The sequence below is a fragment of the Neovison vison genome, chromosome 6 (assembly GCF_020171115.1).
Source record: "Neovison vison isolate M4711 chromosome 6, ASM_NN_V1, whole genome shotgun sequence".
NCBI lineage: Eukaryota > Metazoa > Chordata > Mammalia > Carnivora > Mustelidae > Neogale > Neogale vison.
The window spans coordinates 208150186-208160211 of NC_058096.1; the positions used below are offsets into that span (position 1 = coordinate 208150186).

At 48.7% G+C, this 10026-nt stretch overlaps 1 protein-coding gene across 4 annotated transcripts; it reads right to left on the reverse strand.

The window, feature by feature from the left end:
* Positions 1 to 3308: 3308 nt before the first annotated feature.
* On the reverse strand, positions 3309 to 8058 carry LOC122909492 (C-C chemokine receptor type 5). 4 transcript variants are annotated; one of them, XR_006385155.1, is made up of 3 exons: positions 7936 to 8058; positions 4852 to 6406; positions 3309 to 3866 (listed from the first exon to the last, which is right to left on the reverse strand). XR_006385155.1 is itself a non-coding variant. In XM_044253728.1 (2 exons), exon 2 carries the CDS (start codon positions 6393 to 6395, stop codon positions 5337 to 5339), a length of 1059 nt encoding a protein of 352 aa, XP_044109663.1. In that variant the 5' UTR covers positions 6396 to 6406; positions 7936 to 8058; the 3' UTR covers positions 3309 to 5336. The 4 variants fall into 4 exon arrangements, 1 of the variants encoding a protein (XP_044109663.1); XR_006385154.1 differs by having other exon boundaries at positions 3309 to 3959; XR_006385153.1 differs by having other exon boundaries at positions 3309 to 3959; positions 4790 to 6406.
* Positions 8059 to 10026: the final 1968 nt, after the last annotated feature.

Sequence of the window (10026 nt, forward strand, 5' to 3'; positions counted from 1 at the left end):
AAAAAATGTAATTTTCTTGAAAGGGAGTTTTGAAAAATATTAGCTAATGGATATAAACCAAAACACAGGCATTTAATTTACTTTTTAAACATTTTATTTATTTATTTGAGAGAGAGAGAGAGAGCAAACACAAGCAGGGGAGAGGCAGAGGGAGAGAGAGAAACAGGCTCCCGGTGGGCAAGGAGCCTAACGTGGAGCTCAATCCCAGGACGCTGGGACCTGAGTGGAAGGCAGACGCTTAACTGACGAAGCCACCCAGGCGCCCAAGTACAGGCATTATAGAGTAAATACGAGCTATTGCTGTTTTAAAATTACCTTGTTGTTTTCTCTGCAGAATTATCATTGCACCACCCAGAGCTGACACAGACTTCGAGGGTTTTCTAGGTCTTCTGGAATAAGGCTTTACTGGACACAGTTAAAGGGAGGGCTCCCTAGAGGGATTAGGAAATGGGGGAAAGGGAGAATTCTTTTGCCAACGTAAGCAAAATCGATATTCATTTGTAAAACATCCCAAACAGACCATTTTTACTTATTTCTACTCATCCTGTCTTGAATTTGAAGCCGCCAAGCTCCGCACGGGTGCCAGATGACCCATCCTTTTTTAATTTACTTTTCACTTGGAATGGACGGGTTGAAACATAATCCCAAACCAGAAACGAAAGCAAGACACTTGGAGCCTCTAACACAGAGATTTTATACTGCCAATTAGGTCTAGATTCACAGGTTTTGAAGACAAGCTTGCAGGAAGACCCAGTTAATGCTTCGCATGTGAAAATCGAGGAGTCGAATCCAGACCCTCCCTGGCCCGCGTGCCACTCACTTTCAGGCCCCGCAGGATCCTCCGCGGGACAGCAGCCTCCCTCCAGCACGCTTGGTTTGATAGCCTTTAAGCAGCGGTTTTCAAAGTTGGCTCTACTTAACATTGCTGGGAGATTTCTGCAGACCTAGCAAATCCGAATCCCAGGGGTGGGCCCGGAAGTCAGAACGGCTCCCTCCTGCTTTTCTCCACCGCACATTGCCGGCTGAGCAGGTGGGACGGAAAACTGCAGGAGAACTGAAACCTGGCCTGGTGCTCGAGCCCACCCAGACCTCTGATGTCAGAACGTCTGGCACGTGGGGGTTGGGCTGGGGATGGGGTGGGAGGTGGGGTCTGTTCTTCTTCCAGAGAGTGAAGGGTCGGGCTGACGGATCCTCATCAACCTTTCTGTTTTCACATGATGTGATGCCAGAAGAGGGATCCGAAAGAAGTGAAGAAGACAGGAATGGAGAAAGGGAAGTGTGAATAAAGAAGGAAGCCGCCCAACTGGCGATCATATTTCATTGCTTCAAACACTCGGTACTGGAGACCATGACTGGTTGTACAAGAGAGACATAGGGGAGGGGCTTGGAGCATTTTATGGGCTGTGAAAAATGCTTCGTCACAAAACATTTTGTGGCCTTGTTGCAAGGCTGTGGGTTCAGTGATCTGCGGAGATTGGCTTTGGGCCACTGGGACCTTCATTCCCAGTGCAGGCGTTCTTCAGAAACAGAAAGAGCCGAGCATTATCTACGCGGAGCTGCTGTGGAAATACCTCTTGTCCACAGCAGGACTGGTGCCGCAGAGGCCAACGTGAAACAGCCAAGAGTAAAGCTTCCCCAGTCTCCAGGCTCTGTGGTCCAGGCGCTGCTGCCGGACGCGCTTGTTGGTTACCGAAGTGGCCACAGGGGGGCAGTGTAGCCCAAGGTTCTTACTGGCTCTGAAGGTCTGTCCCTTGGATTCCAGTTTGAAAATAAAGTGTTTAAAAAACTGGGTACCACCATAAGAAAAAGAAACAAAACCAAGCTCCTGACCCATGACGGAACCACAGTGGCACAGAACTTATAATCAAAATAAAGTAGTAACAACAGGGAGCCAAAAAGAAGTCTTGTAAAAGAATGCTTCTAGAAGACTGAGGGCAAATAAGAAATACGGCACCATATGCAGAAAAATAGCTTGATTTTATCATAACAGTGGCGAGGCCAATGCACTGCAGTTTCATTGCAGGTGTTTATTTTTATTTTTTTAAAGATTTTATTTATTTATTTGCCGGAATTAGAGAACCCAAGCAGAGGGAGCAGCAGGTAGAGGGAGAAGCAGACTCCCCACTGAGCAAGGAGCCCAATGCAGGGCTTGATCCTGGGACCCTGGGATCAAGACCTGAGCCGAAGGCAAACACTTCACCAACTGAGCCACCCAGGTGTCCCTAATGTTGCAGGTGTTTGAACTAGAATCTTGAAATACAAGTGTAAGCAGAATCCTAACTTATGAATTTGCACATTTTTTCCTCCCTGCTGGGGAGGAATTTATCTTTGACTTTATCCATAGCACATATGTAACCCCTTCCATGACAGAGGCCTCTGGGCTGAGGGTAGGGTACCTTCGCTCAGGACATGGTAAGTGAAGTCAGACCCCAAAGGTCCCAATAAGTCCGAACTCTGTCTGTCTCAAGGCTGAGGCAGAGGAGGGCTGTGCCACAGAGTGCCCCACAAAGAGAGGACTGTGGGGACGACAAACAGGTGCCCTAGACCCTTCCTCTGCTTGGCCTCAGCCCCCTTCCGCCCTTCCTTGGGTCATGCCTTCTTTCGACTCACGGGGGGAAGGTTGTCCTTCAGATTGTTAGGGAAAAGCCATCGTACGAGCCAGCTCTGGCTGTCCTTGTCTTCTGCTCATTCCACGGACCTCCAGGGAGGATGGTGACCTGCTCTGGAAGGTGAGAACCTGAAAACCAGCCGGCCCCAAACCGTGGATATGACCCGGACCCATCACCTCTTCCCGGAGCTCCTGTCCTCTCTGTGGATAAGAGACACATGCCCAGACGTCCAAATGTCAGTGACAAAACTGTCACCACTGCAATTACAAACATTACAGTGTTTGGAAGGGATTTGAAATGAAAGAAAAGCAAGCTCAGGAGGAGCCGTCCTCAGTCCTCTTGTGTCTGCAAATTAGGATGACAGAAATGACCAACCTATGACCTTAGGCCTTCTTCACCGTCAAACAGACAGCTGGCATGGATTTAAATACACATTGATTTTCCGGGTTTTAAAAATGCATCAGGTCTTTGGCTCTGGTAGTAGAATTAAATTAGAAGTTAAAAAGGTTTCCAGTGTCCATTGCCCAGAAACACAACCCTGAGAGGCTGTAGTTTCAAACACATTATTCTGGCAATCTGACCCAGGGAGGGGGACAACGTCTACAGATATTTAAAAAGAAGTGTAATTCTCTCTCTCTGTGTGTACCTATGGAATTTTCCCAAACCAACTACTTTCAAAGTGCTTTCACAGTTTCATAAGCTAGGCTTCCCTTGACTGAGATATTCCTGTGTCTGAGATAATGATGGATCAGTCATTTTAGAGGGCGGCTTTTATTGGGTAAGGATTTTTTTCCAAGCAATTTGTAACTTTCCATAGACACAAGATTCTCAGATATGTAGGATATATACATACACGTACACAAAGATACAGAATGTCTTTGAGTTGACCCAGAGGCTAGGGTCATAGGAAACTGATGCCCTTGAAACAACCTTCAGAGTGTCTCTGGGTGCTTCCCGGTTGCCACCCCTGCTCTCAAGTTTCACCTTTCAGAGCTTGAGAAAAATCCGTAGCACCTCTTACTATTCTGACACCTTTACCCTTGAGTGACTCTCACGCCTTTACGTGCCATCGCCTGATCCCTCCCCAAATGGTCTCAGCCATGCCCCAGATCCAAAACCATCTCAGGCAGGTACAAAATAATAAAAGTTGCAGCTCAGAACAGTCATGACTGTCTCTCTGACATGAAAAGATCCCTTAGTGTTCGGGGACGATGGAGAAGGCGGCTGGAAGGAGCGTCTGAAGTCGCCACACTCAGCCTGAAACACAAAGGTCGGGAAATGGTGCTTTCTGCGGCTGACCAAGCTGGAGGCGGGCTGTTTCCAAATGAGTCTGTCCCTTCTGTCCTCTGCCTACAGAGAGGTGAACCCAGGAGACAATGTTGAAGCTGTGGTATGCCCCGGGAGGGCAGAGATGTACTCATTCGGGCTCCCCTCCCTGCCCCAGGGTCTCTTAGCTCAGTGCTTAGAAAGCTCTTCTTGATAGGTTCATTAACTATGTAATCAGTCCTCACCTGAATGTTCCTGTGTTCCTGGATCTCAAGCTCACACGTTCCTAAGTCTAGTGTTTCCAAGCCTCCCGGAGATGCCCCGTTGTTGAAACCGGGCTGGGGAGGACAGCCGTCAGGGCAGGAGCACCCATGGAGAGACAGCCCAGGTTTTGTCAACAGAGGGCTGTGTTCAAGGTCATGAAACCAGACTCTTCCTCTTCCACAAGCCCCTCCTGCTTTTGACCCAAACCTCATTCCCTTCACATGCGTGAAGTCTTCCTCAGGGCATCTCTCCAGTCTGCATGCTTGATGCCTGGAGGTTCTGTCCGTCTTCCCTCTGCCTCTTAACCTCCAACCCAAATCCATCACAAGTTCTCCTGACTCACAGCCTACGTGCTGTGAAAATACTCTCCGCTTCCCATCCCTGGTGCCTGGACCTACACAGATGTCCCCTCGCCTCGCCTGCGTGTTATTGACCTCCCTGCCTTAAATGCTCACTTTTCCAGAACATCCTTTGGCCATGCAATGAGCTCACTGCAACAGTGGCCAGGGTCCTCCCTGCTCTGGCTTTGACAACTGGTGTTGTGCACACTCTCCACGGTCCGGGCTCACCTTGCCTTCCCCAGCCCACACCAAGCTTCCCACTGCCGCCGAGCCACTCCCCAGGTCTGGGGTCTGCAGCTTGGAACTCACCTTCCCTCCCCTCTCCCAGCAGAGGATCCCCTTCTCACTGAAGATGCTCTTTCTGTTCTCACCTGGTCCTGAACATCTGTGGATCTTACCAACCACACCTTGGAGGGCAGATTGCACTTGGAAGACGTCCTTTCTTAACTGATCATGACAAGGACCTGCTTTAAGCACGTTTGCAATCTGCCCCTCTTGCCTCCGGGAGGTGAGAAACTATCCAATACGTTTCTTGATTAATTTTGGTGTTTCTGTTCAGGTCAACCACACTCAAGAATCAGCAATTCTCCGAGGATTTTTTTTTTTTTTTAAATAATGAACTTCCGCCGTGAAGGGAGAGTGTGCCAATGAGTTAATGTGTGTAGAACGGAGATGGGAAGGTCGCTGTCATCAGCATATATTGATTTGGCTCTCCGGAAGTGATGGCTTCCAATGATCTAATGTACTTAAAAGAGATGCCAGATGGATGGATGAATTGTAGACCCTCTTATGACAGCACATTCCTTTTCAAAAGAACCACTCCCACCCCCAGGCTGTGTACAAAGACAAGTCCAGGTCATAAGCCGGCAGAGATCTCCTGCTCCCCGGTGGATCGAGTGTAAACCGAGCTTGCCCGGTCGGACACGTCTCCCAGGAAGACGGGGCAGCGTTTGCAGAAGCGTCTGGCGATGTGCTTTCGGAAGAACGTTAAGAGGTAGTTTCTGAACTTCTCCCCCACGAAGGCGTAGATGATGGGGTTGATGCAACAGTGTGTCATCCCAAGGGTCTCCGTCACCTGCATGGCTTGGTCCAGCCGGTTGGAGCTGCTGCAATTATTTAGGCCGAAGGACTCCTGGAAGGTGCTCAGGAGAAGCACGATGTTGTAGGGAGCCCAGAAAAGAAAGTAAACAATCACGATCATGAAAATGAGCCTCACCGCCTTGTGCCTCTTCTTTTCGTTTCGGCACCGAAGCAGGGTCTTGAGGATGGCCGAGTAGCAGACGACCATGACGAGCAGGGGCAGGACCAGACCCAAGATGGTCATCTTTAATGTCAGGAAGTTCTTCCAGAAATGGTACTGAGTGGGTGGGAAATGAGGGCTGCAGGTCAGGCGAGACCTCTCTTTCTGGGATCTGGTGAAGATGATCCCGGGGAGAGAGGCCAACACGGCCACCACCCAGGTGACCCCGCTCGTCACCACCCCAAAGGTGACCGTCCTGGCCTTTACGGCAAACACAGCGTGGACGATCGCCAGGTACCTGTCGATGGTCAGGAGGATGATGAAGAAGATGCCCGTGTAGAAGCCTACGTAGTAGAGCCCTGTCAAAATCTGACACAGCCTATTTCCAAAGACCCACTGGTCCGCGGCGTAGTGGGCCCAGAACGGGATGGTGAGAAGGAAGAGCAGGTCGGAGATGGCCAGGTTGAGCAGGTAGATGTCAGTCATGCTCTTCAGCCTTTTGCAGTTGATGAGGATGAGGACGACCAGCACATTGCCCACGAAACCAAAGACGAACACCAGCGAGTAGAGCGGAGGCAGGAGCCTGGCTGCGATCCGTCTCACGTCGGTCTTCTGACAGGGCTCTGACATCCCGTAATCGATGTCATAGTATGGAGTCGGTGTGGAGTCATTCATTTCGCTCGACCCTGGGAATTAAGAACAAAGTGCTCCTTTACTCAGCCCTAGAGTGTTCTGAGCGGTCCACCACGAGCACAAACTGTCTTAGACCTCCACAGGCTTTCAACATTGGTGCCTTGATTTCCACATTTAACTGAGTTCCCTTTTGTGGCCAAAACAAAGGACTTCTGCAGGAAAGGAAAGGCTCGCCGCTGGTGTCTCTGATCGCTCGATGGAGAGCATGACTCCCGGGGAAATTCACAAACCCGTCATCTAACCAAATAAGATCTGGTGCCCCGTGGTCGCGTGGAGAGAAGGTAGCTTTGATCACAATTTCAAGAAACTGACTCGGGTGCCGGGTGCTGTCTCACACTGTCTGACAATCTACTATGCCGTAGCTGCCCTTCCCCGGGGGCTGAGCTTACAGAGAGCATTCACAGAGTGCTAGTAACCATTAACGGCTCCCCAGGGCGCTCTGGGGGCCAGCCAGCTGTTCTGAGCTTCACACACATTCATTCGTTTAATCCTCAAGGTCACTGTAGGAGTCAGGTCATGTTATTGCCCCATGTTGCTGATGAGAACCTCAAAGCACAGAGAGGCTGAAGAACTTGCCCAAAGACACACAGCTAGGAGGCAACTGATTTGGAAGGCAGACAGCCTGTGCTCTTATCCACCAGCTACTCTGGTCTCTCGTGTCTTGGTGAGAGAACTAGAACTTGGCATCGCCAGGTTGGTGTCCCAATACAGTCAGAACGAGATGGGCTGAAGCCCGAGTACCCTGAGAAGGTCATGGGAGCTAGCAGCCAGCTGTAAAATCTAGACTCCCATTCTCACTTTTGCTCTCACATTGCCTTGCCTGGTCAATTTCAGTCCCATTGCTTCATTGAGAAATTTCTTTAATCCCTGTGGGTTTTAAGCCTCCTGGATCTCAGATTAGGCAGTGGGAGGAGCACACAGAAACTTTCCCCTTAAATTCTGAGCCAGAACAAAAATCGTTACACTAAATGTGCTGTGGAACTGATTATTAAAGGGAAACTTAATTTGATATTTGTACGAGGACATTAATTGGACAATGTTTATCTTCCCTTTTTGGGGGGTGAAAACAAACAGAAGAGTTAGAGTTAGATACAATTTCTGCTTGGAAACACATTCAGAGGGCATCCCATCCCAGGGAGGGGGAGGGGATTTTCAGTTCCTCTTACCCGATTATAATCTATAATCTCTGCCAAGATTCTGGCCAAGAATCACCTCCTTTGAAAAGCTTTCTTTTGAAAGATGAAGCTTCTTTCCTTTTTTTTTTTTCTCTCTTTCATTCTTTCTTCCTTTCTTTCTAGTATTGATCCCTTACAATCTTTCATTCACAATCGTGTTCTGTATCTTTGATATTATCACAATCTGAAACTCATTCTAAATTCTAACTCTTTTCTTCTCTCAAAGATTATGTTTCAAGATAGCTCAAGGAGCACCTGGTGTTTGTCTAATGGGTTTCCTGTAAGCCCTTTTACTCATCACAGAAGCAGAGCTAACTAACAGGCAAAGTGGCTGAAAAGTGACTTACCAGGAGGGTTCTCGTAGGGGGACGGATGTCTCAGCTCCTCTGACCAGCTGAGCTGTGCAAATCAAACATATAGGCAGCATAAAAGTAGGAAATGCACAGTTTGTAGTGAAAGGGGGAGGCGGAGTTTGGTGAATAAGTATATTGCCTGGGAGAAAAAAAGAAAAAAAAATCAGAGAACAGTTCTTCTTTTTCAGCTGAACTCGAAATAGATTGCCGTCTACATGCCTGGCCTGAGCGCTTATTCATGGGTTTCGTGGATTACACTTACGTCTTTTGTGTTCTGTTCATCCAATGACACAGAAACTGTTAGAAAATAGGATTGAAGGATATTAGAACTAGAAGAACATTCGCGTTTATGGAGTCAAAATCCCTCATTTTCCCGAAAGAAATTGCTGCTTCGGAGGCCCATGATTTATTTGTAGAAGACCACAGGGCTTATCAATGGCAAGGCGAAAATGGGAGAGATTCTGATTCTCTTACTATTTGTCCTCAATCAAAGCCACTGAAGCCAACTTGAAATTGAGGGAGGAATGCATCCAAAGAACCCTGTGGTCCCCATTACCCATTTCCCCCGTCCCCTGTGCTTTTCCCAGCTCACACCCATAACTCACCTTCCCACCCTGTACTATTTTTTTCTGCAAATGAAAACAACTGATTGTCTAACGGGCTTTACTTGTGGGCTCACCTGTGAGCTAAACCTGTTGCCCATCTTCCTTGGGTTTGGGTATGTCCTGGGGCCCCTCATAATGAATCTCCTCCACCTAGTGACTACGCGGCAGCCCTCAAACCAGCAAGCCTTCATAACTGCCTGCACTATGCCAGATACATAGACAGCCGAGATCCTGCCTCCAAGGACACAGTCTGTCTGCGGCTCTGAGAAGTTGTCCACATAAAATGAGCAATAATTGGTGGCCTAGGGTCAGGTTCAGGACTATATGACAATCTCATATGCAGTCACAGGGAGCTTTCTTGGTGGTTGGTTACTTATCTGAAAACCTCAACTGTTGACTTCGGGAGCTGAACGCCCAGGGGACAGCACCCTGAGCCTCAAGAGCGCCCTCTGGGGGTCTTCCACTTCCTCCACTATAGAATCAGAAACTTCAGCCTGTGGTCTAAAAAAGGGCGGAGACCCCAGACCTGCCGAGGCTGCCTCACACAGGGCTAAGCACGTGACCTCCGCAGCCAGACCGCGGGAGCTTGAAGCCCCGCCCTACCCTCCGCTTTCAGATCCGTGCAATGGGCTGAATAATGGGTTTGTGGGGGAGGGGCACACGAGGCAGCCGCACCCAGAATTTAGCACATGATATCTGCTCGGGAAACAGCAAACTCCTACCCACTCATTCCGTGATTCTTTCCTAGGGAGAGTTTATTTGATAAAATTTTAATGAAATTGGCTCCCGGGGTCCTTGTCTAGAGCAGAGTCTCAGCGGCCTAGGGGTGAAGCCAAGGGTGAAGCAGGGTCATGAAGCTAGGGACTGGTGCTTGGAGAATAGACTAGAAGGAGGGGATGGCTAGGACAGCCATAAAAGCACAGAGACAGCCCAGCAATCAGTAACCACCCACCATGGACACAAGGACCATGCTCTTGTGTCACAACAGAGCCCAGCAATTGGTTATTGTAACCGGGACAGTGAATCATGAAAAAAAAATCTTCAAGTTCATCCTGTGTGTGCAAGTCAGGAGGCAATGATTAAGAACCTGCCTCTGCAGATATACTCCAGGGCTAAGTCCCAAGCTTCATCGTTTGTCACTTGGCTCTGAACAAGATTTTGAAAGTCCCCAAGCCTTATCGTAAAATGGGGGCAAAAACCAAACCCCAAATCACAAACTTATTTGATAGGTCTGTGGTCAAGATCAAATGATATAACAAGAATGGGGTGCTTCGCAGATATTGGCCCTCCATGGACTATGTAACGAGGCCTTATATTTTACAAAAAAATGGGTTCGCAAAATGGGTAGCAAATAGATCAATATAAAATTTTGCAGAAAGCAGGCGGCATCAATAGTCTTGGTCCTCCGAAGAGCAGCCTTGTGTTCACGGCTGGTTGTGTTCACGGCTGGTAACGTGTGTGTGTGTGTGTGTGTGTGTGT